Source organism: Elephantulus edwardii, unplaced genomic scaffold (assembly GCF_000299155.1).
Source record: "Elephantulus edwardii isolate Elephantulus edwardi_28Jun2011 unplaced genomic scaffold, EleEdw1.0 scaffold00025, whole genome shotgun sequence".
Classification (NCBI taxonomy): Eukaryota; Metazoa; Chordata; class Mammalia; order Macroscelidea; family Macroscelididae; genus Elephantulus; species Elephantulus edwardii.
Genome location: NW_006399775.1, coordinates 13,911,732 through 13,934,216, shown reverse-complemented (window position 1 = coordinate 13,934,216; position 22,485 = coordinate 13,911,732). Strand labels below are relative to the sequence as shown.

The following is a 22,485-nucleotide window of genomic DNA, read 5'->3' as shown; positions in this document are numbered from 1 at the left end:
TAAAATAAAATATAGTAAATCCATTTTAAGAGTAAGAAAATCTAAATAGATGTGTGTCTAAAAATGTACAAATACCCAACCCAAGAAAAAGATAATCAACAGATTATTTATAGGCATATATGCAAATAAAAACCATGAGATACTATTTCATATCCACTGTTGTTGTTATGTGCTGTCAAGTCACTTGCGACTCATAGCGACCCTATGTACAAGAGCCCTAAGCCCAGCTCTATCCTGTGCCAACCTTATTGTCTCTGACACACCTACCCCCATTACCCCAGTCACTGAATCAATCCATCTCATCAAGGGTCTTCCTCTCCTGCGCTGTCTCTCCACCTCCCTTCACCCTCCCAAAAATGATGTCCCTCTCCAAGGACGAGTCCCTCCTTATAACATGTCCAAAGTATGTCAGACAAAGCTTCAGAATCCTTGTCTCCAAGGAGCAGCCCGGTTTCACCCTCTCCAGGACTAATTTGTTTGTTCTCCTAGCAGTCCATAGTATATTTAACACTTTTCTCCAGAACCACAGCTCAAAGGCGTCAGTTTTCTTTCTCTCATCCAGAGTCATTGTCCAGCTCTTTGACACACAGCACACAGTAACGAAGACTACAGCCTAGATCAGGCACACATTAGTCTCCAGACTGATGTTGTTGCTGTTCAGTACTCTGAAGAGGTCCCTGACAGCTGATTTTCCCAGTGCAATTTATCTCTTGATTTCCTGGCTGCTGGTAAGAGTGTTGATTGTGGACCCAAGTAAAATCAAGCTGTTAACAATCTCAATCTCATCACCATCCATAAGGATGCTGTCAGTTGGCCCAGTGGTGAGAATCTTTGTTTTCTTGAGGATGAGCTTCAATCCATATTGAAGACTGCAGTCCTTGACCTTCTGCAGCAAGTGCTTCAGGTCCTCCTCAGTTTCAGCAAGCAGGGTTGTGTCATCTGCATAATGCAGATTGTTGATGAATCTTCCTCCAATCCTGATGCCACATTCCTCTTCATAGAGTCCAGCCTCTGCATATAGATTGAAAAGGTATGGAGACAGAATACATCCCTGACGGATCCCTTGATTTTGAACCATCCAGTTTCTCCCTGCTCTGTTCTGACGACTGCCTCTTGGTTCAAGTATAAGTTTCATATAAGCACAATCAAATGTTCTAGGACTCCTATTCTTCTCAGAGGCAGCCACAGTTTGTTGTGATCCACACTGTCAAATGCCTTTTCATAGTCAATGAAGCACAGATAGACATTCCTCTGGTATTCTCAGCTTACAGCCAAGATCCATCTAACATTAGTTATAATATCCCTAGTACCACAACCTCTTCTATTTTTTTGTTCCATTCATATATATTTTCCTCTACTAGTTTATTTACAAAATTTGAATACAAATTTGAACAAATTCTTTCAATTTCCCTCACACCCCCACCCATCAGATTTTATAACCCAATGATTAATCCCCCCCTCCCCCTGCACATCCACATCCCTCTGCTTCCAGCCTCTCCCACCTTTCCTGGATCCTTATACTCATTTTACAATACCAGTTTTATATAATATTTATCCTTATGGGACTGAGTTAGTTCACTCAGCATACTATCATGGCCTCTTATAAATTTAGTCTGCACATCTGGCAGTTCTCTGTTGAGGTGTTGCTCCAGTAGTTTTGGGATAATTTTCAGCAGAATCTTACTTGCATATGATATTAATGATATTGTTCAATAACTTCCACACTATGTCGGGTTACTTTTCTTTGGAATGGGAACAAATATCGATCCCTTCCAGCTAGTTGGCCAGGTGGCTGTTCCCTAGATTTCTTGGCACAACTCAGTGAGCACATCCAGGGCAACGTCTGTTTTGTTGAAATATGTCAATTGGTATGCCGTCAACTCCTGGAGCCTTGTTTTTTGCCAATTCTTTCAGAGAAACTTGAACTTCTTCCTTCATTACCACATGATCTTGCTCATGCATTATTTCATGAAATTCTTCTACATCAGCCAATTCCTTCTGGTACAGGACTCTATGTACTCCTTCCATCTTCTTTTAATGCTTCTTGGATCATTTAACATTCTACCCAAAGCATCCTTAAGTATTGTCACTCATGTCTTGAATTTGTTTTCAATTCCTTCAGCTTAAGAAATGCTAAGTGTGTTTGCTCCTTTTGATTTTCTGACTCCAGCTCTTTGCACATTTCATTATAATACCTTGCTTTGTCTTCCCGAGGTGCCCTTTGAAATTTTCTGTTCAGCTCCTTAATTTCTTTATTTCTTTCTTTAAAATGGCTTCTCAGTGCTCCAATGCAATATTAGTGTCTCATCTGACAACCATCTTGGTCTTTTCTTCCTCTTCTGTCTTTGTAATAACCTTTTGCATTCTTCCTGGACAATATTCATGATATCCTCCCACAGCTCATTTGGTCTTCCCTCATTGGTGTTCAATGCTTCAAAACTGTTCCTGAGATGGTTTTGAAATTTGAGTGGGATGGACTTAAGGTCAAATTTGGTTATTTTGGATTTGATTTCATTATCTTCAACTTCAAGCTTAAACTTGCATATGAGTAGTTGGTGGTCTTTTCCACAATCAGCACCTGGCCTGGTTTTCACAGCTGATATTGAGCTTCTCCAGTGATTCTTCACACAGATGTAATCTATTTGATTTGCTATAACTAAAAAATTTTACCTATAGTGTTAATGAGGATGTGGAGAAACTGGAGTGCTTACGCACTGGTGATGTTGTTGTTAGGTCATCAAGTATGGCTCATGGTAAGCTTATGAACAACAGATCTGAACCAGGTCCTATCCTGTGTCATCCTCATTTCTTGCACATCCAAGCCTATTGCTGCTGTCACTGCCTCAATCTACCTCATTGAAGGTTTTCTTCTCCATAGCCATCCTTTCATCTTTCCAAGCTTTCCCCTCCAAGAAATAAAATCTCCTAAGAATATGCTCAAAGTATGTGAGATGAAATTTTATCATCTTTGCCTCCAAGGAGCACTCCAGTTGCTCCAAGACACATTTGTTTGTTCTTTTTGCAATTCATGGGATAATCAGTACTATTCTCCAACACCACAATTCAAAGGCATCAGTTCTTCTTCTGTTATCTTTACTCATTGTCCAGTTCTCAGAAGCATAGCAAGTGAATGAAAAGAATATAGTCTGAATCAGGTACACCTTAATCCTCAAACTGACATCATTGTTCCGCAGTAATTTGAAGAGGTCCTTGACTGCAGACTTTCCCAGTGCAATATGTCTGCTGGTCTCCTGTATGCTGATACCAAGTGTATTGATTGTGGATTTAAGTAAGATGAAGTTATTGACAGTGTCAATTTCTTCTCCATCTATTATGATGTTTTTTCCTATCAGTCCAGTGGCAAGGATTTTTGTTTTAACCTTGACAATCCATATTAAAGGCTGTAGTGTTTAACCATCGGCAGTAAGTGCTTCAAGTCCTCACTTTTAGCAAGCAAGATTGTTCATCTTCATAATGTAGGTTATTAATGAGGCTTCCTCCACTCAAGGTGGCACGTTTTCTTCATAGAGTACAGTTTCTGAATAATTTATTCAGCATACAGATTAAATAGGTATGGAGAAAGGACACAATCCTGACACACATCTTTCCTAATTTTAAACCTTGTAGTGTTTCCTTGCTCTGTTAGCACAAACCCTCTTAGTCTAAGTATAGGTTCCTCATGGACACAATTAAGTGATTTGAGATTCCCACTCTTCTCAATGTTAGCCACAATTTGTTATGATCCATGCAGTCAAATGTTTTTGCATGATGTTTGCACAGAGCAAATAGACATTCTTCTGATATTTTTGCTTTCAAGCAGGATCCATCTGGCATTGGCATTGATTTTCCAGGTGCTGTGGCTTCGGGATCCATCTTGAATGTCTGGTAGATCTCTATGTACTTTTGTAGCCATTTCTGAAAGATATTCAGCAGTATTTTGCTTGCATATGATATTAATAGTATTGTTTGATAATTTCCACATTCTGTTGCATTACCTTTCTTGGGAATGGAAACAAATGGGAACCTCTTCCAGCCAATCAGCCAGACAAGCGTTGTCCAAATTTCCTGGCATAGACTGGTCCAGGGCTGCATCTGCTAGTTGAAACATGTCACTTGGTGTCCCATTGATTCTTGGAGCCTTATTTTTTGCCAATGCTTTCAGTGCTGCTTGAACTTCATTATTAATGGCTCTTGATCATATGATACTTCCTGAAATATTTCAGTGTTGGCCAATTCATTTTGGTACAGTGATTCTGTGTATTCCTTGTTTTGATGCTTCAAGGATCAGTGAAGATTTTGCCCATAGCATCTGTAAGTATTACAACTCAAGGCTTGAATTTGTTTTTTCAGTTCTTTTAGCTTGAGAAATGCTGAGCAAGTTCTTCGCTTTTTATTCTCCAATTCTAGGTTTCTGTACATTCTTTTATAGTAATTTGTTTTGTCTTCTTGAGCTGCCTTTTGAAAGCTTCTGTTCAGCTTTTCTAGTTTAGAATCTCTTCCCTTTGGCTTCTCTATGCTTTAGTATAATTTTCAGGGTATCTTCTGACTTCCATTTTGGTATTTGTTTTCTCTGTGGTTTTGGTGACTTTTTGCTCTCTTTATAGATGATATTCTGATGTCTTCTCATAATTCATCTGGTCTTCAATCATTGATGTTCAAGGCTTCAAACTTATTCTTAAAATGATTTTTAAATTAAGGCAGGGTAGATTCAAGATCAACTTTTGGTTCTCATGGACTTTTTTTAATCTTCTTCAGTTTCAATTTTAACTTGAACTTGAGTAATTGATGATCTATTTTACAGTCAGCACCTGGTCTCTGAAACCGTGAGACATCTATCAGTTTGTTGTCATGGGGGATTGATCTGCATATTGCTAAATAATTTTTAGCTTGGGTACCTATATTCTTGCCTGTTTATTTTGTTCCACTATGACACTGATGTGTCAAATGTGTTAATGGTTGGCTACCCAATGCGGACAGAGAGCGGGGTGGAGCGCCCCCATTAAAACAAGCTTGGAAGGAAGAGTGCCATCCACTTCCATAGTAGCTTGCCTCCAGAAACCCTATGAACCTGGAGAGAGGATGAAAGGCATCCAAGCGTTGAGGACTCTCCTTCATAGGGTTGCCTGCGACTCAACAGCACTTAACAACAACAATAATTGGTACAGCACTTGTCTGTCAGTTTGTGTACTGAGGCAACTTGTGGATTACTGTGATGCTAAAAGCTGTGCCAGCAGTATATCAAATGCCAGTGGGGTCACCCACGGTGGACAGGTTTAAGTGGAGCTCCCAGATTAAGACAAAGTAGGAAGCAGGATTGGCCATCCACTTTTTAAATACCAGGCTTATGAATACCCTATCAACAATAGAGAAACAAGGATGGACATAGTACTAGAGGTAGACCCCAGATTGTAAGTTAATCAAAATGAGGATAAACAGCTGCAAATACTCTTTAATAGGATACATTCCTTATTTCCATGGAATGTATGGACTATGAATGTTGAAAAACTAGAAATTGTAAAAAATTAAATGGAATACATGAACATCAGTATTGTAGGCACTAGTGAGATGAGGTGGTTTGACTTTAGCTACTTTGAATCAGACAACCACATGTTAAATATACTATGCCAGGAATGAAAAACGGAGTAAGAATGGTGTTGTATTTGTAGTTAAAAAGAAAATTTCTAGTTTATTTTAAAGTACAATTTTATAGTTGCACTGCTTACAGGATGTGAAATGGTAAAACTATTTGAAAAAGTATCTGCTCTCAGGTGGCATAGTCAGCAGGAAGTTATGCTGTTAGCCAAATGGTAGGGCCTCTCTGGCGGTTCGAACCCACCAGCATCTCTACAGGAAAAAAACAGGTCATCTCCTAAAACCTGCTGGAGGTTCCAACTCAAAAGCAATGAGTGAATTTTTAATTGAACGTAGATTTACTATATGACAAAAAAAATCTAGTCATAAAAGAACTAAAAAGAAATATCCACACAAAATGTAAACACAAGTATTTAAAATATTTTGTGAAATAGAAATGATCAGGGATATATAAATTAATACAACTTCTATCATGGTGTTCAGGACTTTCATTCATAGGGTCGCTATGAGTTGTCTATGACTCAACAGCATATCACAAAAACAACAACAACAACATAGAGAGAGCTCTGTTGTCCTAGTGGATAGAAAGTTATGGTACCAAGTCAAAGGTGGGTGATTTTAATCTGCAGCCCTCAGGCCTGGTTTTAATTGTTTTTTGTCAAACATCCTTCTAAGTGGTTACCTCTGTCCATTTGCTGTGTAGAGGTAACTTGTGGTTGCTGTGATACTGAACACTGTAACACTGATATGTCAAATGTGATAATGGTTACCCATAGTGGACAGTGTTTGGTGGAGTTCTCTGATTAAAACAAGCTTGGAAGCAAGAGTGGCATCCACATGCGAAATAGCTTGCCTCCAGAAACTCTATGAACTTGGAGAAATGATGAAAGTTATACAGGTGTTCAGATCTTTCATTCATAGGGTTGCTATGAGTCATCTGTTCCTCGACAGCACTTAAGAACAACAACAATAATCATATCCTAGTTTACATAATAGCTTTTCAGTTGTTGTTGTTGTTGTTGTTGGGTGCCATCAAGTCCAGTATGACTTATAGAGACCCTGTGAACAGAAGATCTAAATCCTGTTCTATCTTGCACAATCCTCACACTTCCTGACACTCAAGAGCCTATTGCAGAAGTTATCGTGTTTATCCACCTGGTTGACGATCTTCCTGTCCTTCGTTGACACTCCCCTCTTCCAGCATCATGTCCTTCTCCAAGGATTAGCCCCTCTTAGCAACATGCCCAAAGTATGTGAGGCAAAGCTTCATCATTCTTGCCTCCAAAGAGCACTCTGGCTGCACTCTCTGCAAAATATATGTGTGTCCTCTTGGCCATCCATGGGATGTTCAGTGCTCTTCTCCAACTTCGTAGCACAAAGGTGTCAATTCTTTTTCTGTCATCCTTATTCATTGTCAAGCTCTCAGATGCAAAGCAAGTAATCAGAAAGACTATGGTCTGAATCAGACACATCTTAGTCCTCAAACTGACATCATTACTCTTCAGTAATTTAGAGAGATCCTCTTTTAAAAATTGATTCATTGTTGCACAAAGTCTCCATCAACCCCATCCACTTTGCTATGCACCTCTTATTCTGACTGTTGCTATGCAAATAATGCCCAGTCATATATTCCTTTTAAAATAGTTGTTTCCTTCATCTGTTCCAATACAGTGTTCATTATCCCCCTCTTTTCTTAGTTTCTCCCCAACCTCCATGTCAGTCTTATTTTTTAACAGTGATATCATACAGTAACGAATGAATGGAAATTCAAGTTTTTTGTAAACTTTCATTAAAATAAAAATAAAAAATTTATTAAAAAACAATAATCACTTAGAGAGATTCTAACTGAAGATTTTCTCAGTGCAATGTGTCTCCTTATTTCCTGACTAGATTAAAACATGAACGGATTAAAATAAGAATTTCCTAACGCCCAAAAGGAGCAAATTATAATCTTAAAACTCTATAAAAATAATTTACCAAGTAGAAGGAGGTTATTTCATTTTATAGTTTTTAAATGCAAAAATATAAAGAAGCCATAGAAATGGAGATGATAAATAAGTGTTACTTTTACCTGGAAAAATGTTGAGACGGATATGAGTCCATCTCTGCTGAGAATTGATGGGAAAATAATTGTGACTGGAACCAGGCTTTCCTAGTTTAAGCTCTGTCTTGGGAACCAAGCAATTCCAGTTTTCAGACTTTAGCTAGCAATAAATATCAAAATGTTAGCCATAAATTTGGGGAACAATACATACTCTCATCCTAGTACCTGTGTAAGACTTGAAAGGTACAGATATTTTGGATTAAAAATTAATGAAGAGACCAAAAATTCATTGCTATTGAGTTAATCTCAATGTATGGCAACCCTTTAAAACAGAATAGAGTTTCCACATAGTTTTAAAGGAAGCTCTGGTGGCCTAGTGGTAAGAAACTGCACTGTAACTCCAAAGGCAGCAGCTGCTCCACAGGAGAATTGACAACTTACTGTCTCTGAAAACCAGTTGGTTCTGACTTGATGGTACACAACAACCATAATCCCTATGAAGCTGGCTGCCACATCGTTCTCCCACAGTGGCTAGAGGGTTCAAACTACTGTCATTTGTATTGCTGTTGTCAGCAGCCAAATGCTTTACCATTATGTTAAGGAGCCTACTTAGGTGCCAAATAAAGCACCTTATTAAAAATGCTAGTAAAAACCAAGGCCCAGGTTTAATAATAAACAATATAAAGCCCCTGTTTCTTCCCCACTGATTAGAAAATCACTGGATAATGATATCAACATGGGGTGGAAAGCATTGAGAATAAGGAATGAGATCTCCCATCCCAGGAGATTTTTTTTTTCATCTTCAGAATTTTTAAAGGAGGAAAAAAACCTCAACAGTAATATCAACACTTAATTAAATTTGAGATTATGCCCATGGAAATTAACAATAGCTTAAACCCCCACACACACTATTAAATTGTGGTAGATTGGTTGGCTAAGCCTTATCATTTTCTTTAGATCAGTGGTTCTCAAACTGTGGTAAAAGGACTTGCTTGCTGTTTTTGATGTTATCTCTGCAGATCAATGATTTTGTAAAATACAATAAAAACTTCTAGGCAAATAAATGTTAGGGGAGAAACCCAAAAATACACCCCCCAAAAAAAGTTCAAATGCTTTCTAATTAAACTCGTTACACAGAGTTACTGTGTAATTTATTACTAAAGGTATTTAAAGATTTATTGATAGTTTCTGTATTATTTTTCCTTAAGGACCGGTTGCAGCTTGCTGATCGGTGCCGATGAGCATACCACACAGTTCAGAACACACTACTCTATGTGTTTTAGGAGTCCTGAAGGTCATTCATAAAGGAGTTCCTTGAACCACTCACCTGTGACTCATAATGACATTAGCAGGATCATAAATAGACGAGTGATTGAGATAAACATGTCTCAAAGATTTGCCATGCACAGCCTAGAATGCAGTGTAAATTTCACTAGTTCAATAATTCACTATAAGAACCAGTTCTTTCTTTAGAGACATACCTCTGCAATAGCTTTAAATTCCTCCAGTGTAGCTGCAGTTCCTGTTCTGATTCCTCTTTCTGGAATTTCTCGTACTTTATCTGAAGTTAGTAGAGTAGCCATGGTCAAGGTTAGGGGTCAAAATAAAAAAGAACATATTTCACAGGTGGTATAATAATGTTCACTTTGGGAAATACCAATAGAGACATCATTTCACAACATAAAGCACCAACATAGTCACAGTATTAGAAATATTTTTTTAAGTTCTCCAACATTTAAATAACTAATGTTTATTTTTAAATTGGTGCAGTGTACTTGATGATACGTTTATTTGCTTATCAAAATAGTCAATATTACTTCTAAGCTAGGTTAAAGCTTAGAAAAATTTATCACATAACTAATTTTTTTTAAATTAGGATCAATAAAGTTAATTAACATAGCAAGATCTGTTTAAGAAACGAATCCCCAATGACATCCTTAAAGTTGATGCCGAAGCAATCCAGAAATAGGTCATGGGTGATCTCGTTCAGAAGAGCTCCTGGGTGATTGATGAGCTTCCTCAAAGAATAATACTTTCCTCTTGTACAGAAACAAAGTGATCAATGCAATATCATTAAGGAAAAGGAAAACATAGAGAGGAAAATAAAAATAATTTCAGTCATTAGTCATCCATTTGTTATTCGTCACCTCCTCTATTATCATTTAACTTTTGGGATATCCTAATTATCTTTGGGTAGCAGGATCCATGTGTTTCATTGACACAGAACCTGACACAGCTCTGTACACATAGAATTTTGCCAGCTGACATGATTTATCTTCCCTAAATAGACATGTTGTTGTTGTTATGTGCCGTCGAGTCACTTGCGACTATAGACATGTACATACACATATAGATGTCTAAGAAAATAAAATATAGAACCTATATTTGATGGTATTAACTAAAGGAACTAAAAACACAAGACTAATTTATAGAGCCTGCAGCATTTACAAGGCCCATAGTTCCAAGATGCAGAAAGAAAACCTTTTTGAAAATCTCACACCTGCTGCACCATTATAGCACTCTGGATAGTGATGAAAGTGGTGCTGGGGCAGAGACCCCTCAGTGGGCCCCTGACCTGACTTCAAATTATCGGGTCAGCCAAATCCCACTTCCCACCTTCCCAGGTAACCTGCTTACCAAACTTCAAAGTAACATTAAGTTGTGCTTTGGGGTGAAGTCCAAGGAGGACAGAAATAATGACATTTATAATAGATCATAAAACAATGTTAAATTAAAAATTGAAAAGCACAGCGCACTCTTACAGAGAATGTAAAGATCCAAATTCTCAAGTTTAAATACAGTAGAACAGCCTGACATGAGTTCCTAGGTCTGTCTGGGTCTTAACTAAAAGGCAAAAATCAGAAAATCTGATCTGCATGAGCGTTGAAACTCCACAATTTTTTTCTGAAAGGGAAAGCCAGCAGTTAACCAAAGCACCTTCTGGAAAGTTTGCTGCTTGAATTGACACTCGAGGAGCAAAGTTTTCTATGAAGTAAGAAATGTCCACGTCGAAACCTCGAATAATCCCTTGTATTCCCAACTTGATGATACACCAGTCATGACCTATGCAGCACAAATCATAAGAACATCCCGTTAGATTTAGCATGGTAAATTAAAGTTATAATGCAACAGTATTAAAAAGGAAACATCAAAAAGAATATTCTTCTTCCATTATAGGAAAAAGTAGACAGTTCAATTCTTCTCAGCGAACATGATTTTAAGATCTGACAGGGAGCACTGGCCGCCTAGTGGCAAGAAGCTGCACTGCAATCTCTAAGACGTGGTTAGAATCCGTCTGATGCTCCATGGGAAAAGAATGGGCAATCTCCTCTCGTGTGATTAACTGCCTCTGAAAACCCATCCGAGGATCAGCTATGGGTCGGTTCCTACTTGATGGTACACAACAACAACAGCAAATCATCTGACCTCATATTGCCACCATTTCCTTATATGAACCATCAATCTTGCATCCAAATTGACCATGTGTTAGTTGTGCCCTTGATAAATTGACCTCTCTGAATTTTTATTTCTTCAACTACATCAGTATTGCTATTAGTTTCCATAAGGCTCAACTAGATTTTGGGTATAAACACCTAGCCTGCTAAGGTAGGTATTCAGTATAGAGGTGATACTTCTAGATGCATCATGTTTCTTGCTATCTTGGGTTTTCCCCTTTCTCTTGTACAGGCCAAAGTGTAGGACTTCTTAATGTCATTATGCCATTCTGTAGTTCTTGGTTACTTACTGCCAGACACAAACCCATTTTAAAATGTCCAGATTTGATAAAATCTAATATCTCAAAAGTTCTGCTAGTGTAGTGGTAAGGAATTGCTCTGCCAACACTAAGACGGGCAGTTTGAGTTCACCATTGACTTTTCAGGAGAAAGATGGGCATTCTCCTCCCTTCAGATTTACAGTCTCTGAAAACCTACTCAGCTCTGAGTCAGTTGAAGCTCAGTGACACACAACAACAAAAATAATGTCTCAAGAAACCTTGATGGTGTAGTAGGCTGGGCATTGAGCTAATCAAAGTTCAGCAGTCAGAACCCACCAGCTAGTCCAGAAGAGAAAGCTGAGGCAGTCTACTCCCATAAAAACTTACAGCCTCTGAAACCCTATGGGGGAGTTCTACTCTGTCGTATATGGTCCTATGACTTAGAAAAAAACCAACAACACTGGGGTGGGGTGGGCTTGAGAATAATGACTCACATATTATTAACAAAGAAAATAAGAAATTGCTGTTATCTGTACACTTAAGACAGGAGCAAAAAAATAAATCTAGATGCTAGCCTAATATTTGTATTCTGTTTTACAATTGTTTCTTCAATCTTAGAAGGTACATTTTTATGGAGACGGGCATCATTATTAGGTGCCATCCAGCCCATTATGATTCATTAGCAATCCTCTGAGCAACACATCTGAACCTATCCTGCACCATTCTCACCTCTGACATACTTGAGCCCATTCTTACAGCCACAGTTTCAATACATCTTGTTAAGATTGTTCCTCTCTCTGACCCTCCACCTTTCCCAATATGATATCTTAATCTAAGGCCTGTTTTTGTGTACCATAGAGGCGGAACCAACTCATAGCCAACCCTCTAGCAGGTTTTCAGAGGTAGTTAATCATTGTACAGGAGGAAATTGCCCATCCTTCTTCCACTGAGCGGCTGATGGCCTTGAAACGTGTACCTTTGGGATTGCAGTCCAGCTTCTTGCCACTAGGCTACCAGAGCCCCCTCCTAATAACAAGTATGTGACACAAAGATGATGAGTAGCAATGAGTTAAAATAACATTTTAAGTAGGCATAAAAATATGTGTTCAGTGGCATAAGACAGATCTTGGTTCAATTCCTATTTTGCTAGTTTTATAAGCTGGGCTAAGTTCATGGACTTTTCTGTAATTCCTAAGAGGAAATATGAGCACCTGAGTCAAAGAGTTGGTGTGAAGCTCAAATGTAAATGCACTTAGCATTTAATGCTTGCCGCATTGCTCGATAAATATTTGTCCTCCCTCTATCTATAGGCTTTGTCAATCTTTTCATTTTCCTAACAATATGCTTCTATCTTCTCTTTTATCTGATGGTTCATAGATGTCTAGGGCTTGCTACCTCTTCCTGGTTTTCCCCTGATTGGGTAGGGACATCTGAGATTACAAAGTTTATCAAAATACAGATATCAAAATGAACCAGTTCCTATTTTTAAGTTTGCCTTGTAAACGAACACATTCACTATATTACCTGGAATCCTTTTTCTCCTGGTCTCCCATCCATCTATCCATTTCCCAAACTCCGTATACTCATGTTCTTTAAATCTTGGGGCATCACTCTGAGACAAAGACATTTAACAGTTCAGTAGCTAACATTCATGCCATAGGTGTTTTTTTTTCTTTTGGTGTATTAAGTTCTGTCCCAAAAGTACATGTGATACAAGCAGAAATTCTAGGGGAGATCTCAGCAGAGAGATGCTGTTTTTACCTTCATTCAGAGTTAACCCATAGCAGTATATTTATTCTATATTTGTATCATCTTCAGAGAGAAAAAAAAATATTTAAGTGAGCCTAAGAATACAGAACTAATCTTTGATACTAACAGGTAAAACTATATTGCAAATAGTTAGTTGGGTCTTACAAATGGAGTCATTTGACTACCAACGGCAATCTAGGTTACTGGAAAAAAGGAAGAGATGCTTGATGGATTTCCTAAGTTACTCAGAAAAGTTAGCAGATAACTCAGCTGAAGTCTTATTAAGAGTCAGTCAGTCTGATGCTTTGGGTCCAGTCAAATCCCTAAAGGCCAGTGCTCTACCCTGCACCACATGAGGGAAAGCTTAAGCTCCAAAGATGATACTTCATATGAAGCTGGACGTGAAGCTCAGCTTTGCCACCTTAGCATTGGGCAAATACCTGAGCCTCCACTCTTCATCTTTAAAATGCAGATGATAAATCCGTACCCCACATGATTTATTATAAAATTGAAATTATTTATTTGAAAGAAACATGTATATCCAAGAAAAGCTGTGGTATGTTCACATGATGGAATATTATGCAGCACTGAAAAACAAAGAACTCATGAAATACAAAATGAGTGACCATGGAGGACATTATGCTGGGTGAAATATCTAAGTCACAAAAAGACAGCATAATGCCACTGTTATAGAAGAGGACTGCTATGGGGGTTGGGGGGAAACTAAGAAAAGAGGGGATAAAAATGTGCACAGCATTGAAACAGAGGAGAGAGAGAACTGTATAACTGGAATATATGATTAGGTATTATTGGTATGACAAAGAGTCCAGAATAAGAGTTGCACAGTAAAGTGGGGGAGGAGGGTTGGTGAGCGGAGGGGCACTGTATAACAATGAAAGAACTTTTTCCCCAAGAAAAAAGCAAACTGGGGATGGGGAAACAGGGAGGAAAATGTGCTAACATAAATGAATGGAAATCCAAAAATAAAAACAAAAAAATACCCCAAACATATGTACATTTCATGTTTCAATTATTAAATTATGTTTACCATTAAAAAAGAATTTTAAAAAAATAAAAGCTTATTAAAAGAGGGGGTTGGAGAAAGAAACTTGTAGATCCAGAAACTGTTCTCTCTTGGTGGACAGTTAGTGAGTAAGTGAGAATGAGATATTTTTTGTTTTGTTTTGTTTTTGTTTTTCAAATAAAGATAAATGGAATAAAAATCTTGTTACAACATAGAAGAGATTCTCCACAGGTCTAGGGGAAAAGGATAAAGTCTCCAGACAAGCAGTAGCTGGGGACCTGGACAGTGGCTCCAAGGTGAGACTAGCCAAGAATCCAGATGAATAATGACTTGATGCCGCTTTGGAGCCAGGCTGGCGGAGTGAGCGGCTCATCTTGGCCTCCTCTGGGCAGTTGGCCAATGACAAATGTGCCTTAGTTTCCTCATTTGTCAAATGCAGACAATAACAATTTCATCTAACTCCAAAGGTCATTAGAGCAATAAAATGCTTGGAAATTCCTGGACACTTCTGTTATTTCTTTAGTATACTTGATGAATTTTATGAAAGCTAAATATATTTTTAATTTTACTATAATGAAATCACATATTAAAGATAAAGCTCTTCTCAGTCTTTCAATAGTATTCAGAAAGTAGGAAGCTATGATCTAAATCAGTAGTGAGAAAAGGAGTGTACTATCAATTAAAAACCCTCTGCTGAGTTCAAAATTATGTAATGTTTTAGATTAGTATTTGGTGGAGAGATAGTTCATATCCTTTTAGTGCCTTGCTCTTGCCATCACTGCTGGTATGACCGAAGTTGAAATATATGAAGGAAGCTGGAGAAACATGCCAATTAGCCAGTGGCGGGGGGTGGGGTGTACTTTCATGAACACTACACTATGTTTAAAACTAAAAAAGATGTGTATCTGGTTTGTATCCTTTCTCAATACCTATTGGATATGGACAGGGTTGCTATACGTCGTATTTGATTTGACAGCACTTAACAACAACAAAAACAGCCTTCATTAGGGATTGCAGTTCAAGGTCAAGAAAACTAAGATTCTTGCCACTGAACCAATAGGGAACAGAAGAGACATTAAGATTGAAACTGTCAATGATTTCATCTCCCTTGGATCCACAATCAATACCTTTGGTATTGCACTGGGAAAGTCTATAGTCAGAGATCTCTCCAAATTAGTGAGGAACAATCATGCCAATTTGAGGACTAAGGTATGCTTGCTTCAGGCAATGGTCTTTTCAATCATTTGTTTTGCCTCTGAAATTAATAAGATGACAGAAGAACAATTGATGCCTTTGAGCTATGGTGTTGGAGAAGAGCCCTGAACATCCCATGGACTGCCAGAAAGAACAGATATGTCTTGGACAAAGTACAGACAGAGTGCTCCTGAGAGGCAAAGATGACAAAGATTGCCTCATATTTTTTAACAAGTTGCTAGGAGAGTCTATTCCTTGGAGAGGTACATCATGCTTAAAAAGATGGAAGGTCAGTGAAAGAGAGGAAGACCCTCAACCAGATGGAATGACACAGAGATAAAATAAACTGAAGTGTGTCAGAAATTATGAAGATGACACAGGATAGGACAGAGTTCAGATCTTTGTTCCCAGGGTCGCTTTGAACTGTACTCTGCTCGATGGCACCTAACAACAAGAACTATGTGATTACAAATATATTCTGCAGAAAGAAAAAAAAAAACTGAAGACTAATCCCAGGGGTTTACCCACACCTGTGCCAAGACATTGATTGTGACAAAGTAGTAAGAATGAAGCAGAGCTTTGATTTCTTCCCCACACTTTCAGTTATTTCTTCATTTTTCTGCAATAAAATACATCACACACTTTTCTAGTTTGATGGAGAAACATTTAAAAAAAATCAATTTGTGTGTCCCTTTTCTCCCCAATGTAAAGCAGAGAATCCACATTGGACCAGAGGCACCAGATGAAGACCTCAGTATTTTCCCAGGAACCCTTGTATTCACGTTGATCTGACATGTTTCTAATGTTCTGACATGTTTCTAATGTTCAGGCGTGTTAATTCACTCGTACACACAACAATGCTCCCATCCCAAATATACTGGCAGATTTTAATTAACATGGCTACATAGATCACTTCTACGCCAACGCTTTGCAATGTAGAATGTCAATTTACAATACCTTTATAAGGTTTTCTGCAGGAGCAAAAAAGTCATCTGTTGCAAATAAAATCTGGAGAAAGAAAGAAGTAAAGATAAAATAACCATAAATTAAAAACCATTTTATTTCATTCCCCAGTGAAACATAATGAGAGGCAGTAAAAAGGAAACGTGCAATTGCCTAGGGGGAAAGAAACAATATGCAATTAAGCCACAATGTTTTTTAAATGTTTAGATTTCATTGTTTGCCTTCCCCTTCATCTTTTCTTCCCACCATTTTTTCTTAATCCCTCTCACCATCTGGATGCAAAAGTGCTAACTTCTCTCCCTAGGGAAGAAAAGATACCAATTTTCTTTTTTTTAAGACCTGAAGTCATTAGGTCTTGTGACATGTTGCTGTTGTCCCATGCCATTGTGTGAGTTCTGACTCCTGATGAGCCCATGTGACCAAGTAGAGCTGTAGCATAGAGTTTTCATGGTTGTAATCTTTACAGTGATTTAGTGGTAAGAAGTTGTGCTGCCAACCCAAAGGGACACAGGTGGAATCACCAATTTTTGTTGCGGGTGGAGGGTGGAATCTCCTCCTGTTTCATTTACTGTCTTTGAGAACCTGCTGGTGGGTCATGCATGAGTCTGTTCCATCTTCACAGTACACTGTAATAAGAACAGTATTTGCAGAAGTAAACTGCCAGGTTTTTCTGCCAAATAAGAAGCCCTATGATAGTAGTGTACAACAGGTTGAAGGGTGGATTAGAACAGTGGGAGATGCTTGCCCTTTAGGTTAGTAGCTCATCTCCCTACAAAATATGCCATCCTGATGCACCACTGCTGTTGTTGTGTGCCATCAAGTCAGAACTGTCACATAGTTGAACTTTCAGTGGGTTTTAAGAAAAGAGAATTGCAGTGCAGATTCTTACCTGTGGGCAGCCAGAGCTGCACCACATTGCAATGTTTAAAAAACTGGATTTGTAGTTTGACTAGATCAATATTCTCCTCCCACCAAAGGCACACCAAAAGATGCCCTGTAGGTAGATTGAACTGGTGATTTATAGACAAAGTGGGACATTTGGAGAGCGTGAGAGTGAGTAGCTATAAATTGTATACCAAGAAAAAAATGGCATGAATTGCAATTGTTTTCCCCTCACAAAACAGAACAGTAATCAAGTTACCTGATCAAGGACAGGATTGACTAGTTTCATAATAATTTTGTTTTTAGGAAAACTCAAAGGCAAAAGAGGTAGCTCTGGTAGCCTAGTGGTAAAAAGCTGCACGTAATCCCAAAGGCACAGGGTTCAAATCTGCCAGCTGCCTCACCAGTGAAGGATAGGCAATCTCTTCCCATGCAATTTATTGCCTCTAAAAATCTACTGGAGGGTCAGATATGACTACAGTCTTCAGTAAGGATTGCATTTCAACATCAAGGAGACAAAGATCCTTACCACCAGTCAGGACTAACACGCAACATCATGACAGAGTAAATAATGAAGTTGTTAATGAATTCACCACACTTGGCTCCACAATCAACACCCTCAGCACCAGCAGTCAAGAGATCAGGAGATGTATTATTCTGGGCAAGTCCACTGTCAGGCACCTCTCCAAGTTACCGAGGAGCAGTGATGTTAGTTTAAAGACTGAGGTCTGCCTGATTCAGGCCAGGGTATTTCCAATTACTATGCAGCTGAGAGCTGAACAATGAAGAGGGATGACAGAGGAATTGATGCCTTTGAACTGTGGTGGTGTGGAAAAGTAATGAATATCCCATGAATTGTCAAAAGAACAAAGATATGTCTTGGGAAAATGTGTTGTCAGAATGTTGCTTAGAAGCAAGGATGGCAAAGCTTCAAATTCACATGTATTTCCGATTCACATACAGTTCACGTTTCTAGAAAAGGCTCTTTCTTGGAGAGGGACATCATGCTTGGAAAAGTTGAAGGATGGTAAAAAAGGAAGGCCTTCAACCAGATGGGTTGTGACTGCAACAATGAGCTCAAGTATGTCAGAAATGATAAGAATTGCACCGGAGAGGACAGCATTCAAGTGTGTTGTTCATAGGGTCACTATGAGTCATACTAGACTCTCCAGTACCTAGCAACAACAACATAGATATAAACAGTATGTACGTGTGTGTGTGTGTGTGTGTGTGTGTGTGTGTGTGTTTATGTACAGGCATACCTCATTTTACTGCACTTTGATTTACTATACTTCACACAAAACCTACCTTTCACAAATTGGAGGTTTGGTGCAACCTTACAGAGAGCAAGTGGTCTTTCCAACAGTATGTTCTCACTCCACGTCTCTGTATCAAATCTTTTAAATTCTTACAGTATATCAAACTTCCTCATAATCCTATTGAATAGTATAATTCAGTGCAAATATAATGTTTATGTGGATTGAGAAAACAAACAAACAAAAAAAACCAACCATGTCACTCGCCTTATTGTGATATTTGCTTTACCCCAGAGGTGTGGGACCTAACACTCAAGGTATGCCTGTATATACATTGGGCACTGAGATGAGACAGGGGAGAGACCTAGAGTTTAGCAGCCAGAAACATCAAGAGAGAACTACATTAATGCATAGGCTTTTAAAGAAGGTGGTTAAATAAGATCATTTAAGGAATTTCTGGGTACCACAATTAGATACTTGAATACTGGTCCAAAGGTAAAATATACTTGTACCCACTCAAAGGCACTTCAGAAGATAAACTTTTCAATCTACTTGCAAAAAGTCACAACTTAGGGGAGCTCTGGTGGCCTAGTGGCAAGAAGCTGCAACTCCAATCCCAGAGGTGCACGGTTCGAATCCACCAGATGCTCTGCTGGGGAAGGAGGGGCAGTCTCCTCCTGTACCAGTCAGATCTGATTTGACGGTACACGCACACAAAAATAATAAAATAAAATAAAATATTTTTAAAAAAAAGTCACAACTTTTAAAATCATGTATAGCAGTTCTACTTAGTACACAAAGGATTACTATGAGTGGGAATCAACTTGATAGCAACTAAAAACAAGAGTACATAAGATTAGTTATAGACAAAAACTTATAATAAAAAATTATAAAAACATTTACACCAAGCAATATCTATAAAATTAGTATAATTATTACAATGAAACAAACCATATGATGAGTAATCTACACAACTAGACATTCCTAATATGACATGGTATAGCATCAAACGTAGATTTCATAAAACATAAGATTTATGACTTTGAGAAAAATCACTTAGTATTCTGCCTTTGGAAAAGGTAATCTTGAGCTTTCATATTCTCATTTTTAAAATGTGAATAATATTACCTCTTTGGCGGGTTATTTTTACAATAATTAAATAAGATAATAAATGTGAAACACTGAGCACAAACATTGCACACAGTTTTAAGTAGTAGCTTTCGGATCCCAAAAGTATCTCATACATAATAAAGCACTCAGAACATACTCATTGATTTGAAATACAGAATCACAGTGTGAATGTGATCTTCCTGGTTCCATTGGTATCAGGTTGTGTTCAATGAAGCATCTGTATTGTAGGACGCCAATACTTGTGTTTCAATAAGTCTTTCAGACTTATTGAATCAGAAAATTGGAGAATAGAGTCACTAAAGTTGCACAACCAATGATGTATATTTTAAGAGAACACACAGGTGGGGTTTCTTTCCCAGATGCAGTCTAGCTTTAAAATATTTTTAAAGAATGTTGCATTTACTTAGAATTATTATCCATTTAGGTGGAAAACTATTTTCCTAATGGTTTTTTGAGATCATGTGCTTCAGCCTAATTCTTGACGTTCTAATTATGTTCACTGCAGTGTTTAGTTGGGTCATTAGTATATTAAATATTTTATCTTACTAGTAGAAACCCACTCACCTGTCCTCCTACAGATTCAGATGCCATGTCAATCAGCTGGGTGAAGTCCAGAAACCTTGCTGGGTGTCCTTCCTTTGCACAGTCACCCATGTTTCTTAGCTGTGAGAAGAGTTCATTTGAGTCAACCTTCAGAAGCAAAGAAGTGACAGTGTTCTATAAGTGCATAACTGCAAAAACTAAAAACATGAGACCTTCAAAGGTTAGGTAGAACACTCATATATTTTTTTAATTTATCAAACATTCTTCTTGGTGGTATAGCACTGGTCTGTGCATTGTTGTACAGAGGTAACTCGTGGTTGCTATGATGCTGAACACTGTGACACTGATATGCCAATCGTGGCAATGGGCACCCATGGTGGACAGTGTTTGCTGGAGCTTCCCGCCTAAAACAAGCCTAGAAGCAGGAGCGACATCCACTTCCAAAATGGCTTGCCTCCAGAAACTCTATGTACAAACAGTGCTCAGGCCTTTCATTCTTAGGGTCGCTATGAGTCATCTACGACTCGACGGTGTCAAATAACAACAACATTAAAATTTTAATAAAAGTTTATAGAGAACTTAGATTTCCATTCATTAATTGTTGCACGTTTTCCTCCTTGTCCCCCCACCCCAGTCAGCTTTTTTCCATTGGAAACAAAATTCTTCCATTGTTATACAGACCCCCTCCCCACTCCAAATCCACATTACTATACAGCTCTTATTCTGGATTTTTGTCATGCCAGTGACACCTAATCATATATTCCTTTTATATAGTTCTCTCTCTCATCTGTTTCAATGCCATGCACATTATCTATCCCCTCTTTTCTTAGTTTCCACCAAACTCCGTATCAGTCCTGTTCTATAACAGTGGCATTATGCAGTATTTGTCTTTTTGTGACTGAGATATTTCACTCAGCATAATATTCTCCATGGTCACCCATTTTGTATAATATTACATGAGTTCTTTGTTTTTCACAATACAGAGTACTAACCACTATACAATCCCCAGCATGAGTTCTTTGTTTTTCAGTGCTGCATAATATTCCATTGTATGAATATATCACAGGTTCTCTATCCACTCATTTGTTGATGGGTATTTGGGTTGTTTTCAACTCTTTGCTATTGTGAACAAAGCCATGATAAACAGGGGTGTGCATATATCTGCTTGAGTGGCAGTTATGGTTTCTTTAGGGTGTATTCCAGTAGTGGAATTGCTGGATCAAATGGTATTTCTATTTCCAACATTTTGAGAAACACCAATATTGCCTTCCATAGTGGTTGCACCATTTTACACTCCCACAAACAGTGAATAAGGTTTCCAGTTTCTCCACAACCTCACCAGCACTTGCTGTTTGGTACTCTGTTGAATTTTGCTATTCTTACTGGGATGAGATGATATCTCATAGTTGTTGTGATATGCATCTCTCCTAGAGCTAGGGATTTTGAACATTTCTTCATGTGTTTGTTCTCCATCTGAATGTCTTCTCTGGTGAAGTGTCTGTTCATATCCTGTGCCCATTTTGCAGTTGGGTTGTTTACCTTCATCTTGTGATGGCGTTAGAGTATTCTATAAATTCTAGATATAAGTCCCTTATCAAACATGTCATTACCAAATATTTTTCCCAGAGTGTAGCTTCTCTTTTTACTCTGTTGGAGAAGTTTTTGGATGTGAATAGGGATTTGATTCTTAGAAGGTCCCATTCATCTATTTTATCTTTTCCTGGTTGTAGGTTTTTCAGGATGCTTGGAAGACTGTTCGTGTTGTGGGTTAGTGCTTCTAGGGTTCTTCCAAGCTTTTCGCTAATGACGTTTATAATCTTTGGTTTCATCCTAGGTCCTTGATTCACTTTGAGTTGGTTTTTGTGGATGTTGTGAGTTGTGGATCTTGTTTGCGTTTTCTGCAGATAGTTTTCCAATTTTGCCAACATCATTTGTTAAAGAAACTGTAGTTTCCCCACTTAACTTCATCACCTTGTCAAAAATCAGTTGACCATAGGTAGATGGGCTGATTTTTGGGTTCTCAATTCTCTTCCTTTGATCTATGTGTCTGTCATTGTACCAGTACCATGCTGTCTTAACCACCACGGCAGTACAGTAGGATTTGAAATCAGGGAGTATGTTGCCTCCTAACTTGTTTCTCATTTTAAGGAGTGCTGTGCTTATTTGGGGACTCTTCCCATTCCAAATGAAATTGGAGATTGCTTTTTCCATCTCACTGAAGAATGGAATTGGTATTTGTATTGAGATTGCATTGAACGTGTAGATTGCCTTTAGCAGATTGTTTTCTTCACAATACTGAGTCTTCATATCCATGAGCAAGGTTTATTCTTCCATTTCTCCAGGTCTTTTTTTGTTACTTGTAGTAAAGTTTTGCAATTTTCTTTTTTTTTCT

The 22,485-nt window shown here is 38.2% G+C and overlaps 1 protein-coding gene across 1 annotated transcript in view; it reads right to left on the bottom strand.

Moving 5' to 3' along the window:
- ALLC (allantoicase) overlaps positions 1-20,204 on the bottom strand; it is a 38,217-nt gene extending 18,013 nt beyond the window's left edge. The window contains exons 1-6 of the mRNA XM_006882859.1: positions 20,115-20,204; positions 16,276-16,326; positions 12,876-12,963; positions 10,574-10,699; positions 9,118-9,197; positions 7,664-7,796 (exon numbers count right to left, since the gene is read on the bottom strand). Of these exons, the coding sequence (XP_006882921.1) occupies positions 7,664-7,796; positions 9,118-9,197; positions 10,574-10,699; positions 12,876-12,963; positions 16,276-16,326; positions 20,115-20,204 (568 nt within the window). The remainder of the gene's footprint in view (positions 1-7,663; positions 7,797-9,117; positions 9,198-10,573; positions 10,700-12,875; positions 12,964-16,275; positions 16,327-20,114) is intronic.
- Positions 20,205-22,485: the final 2,281 nt, after the last annotated feature.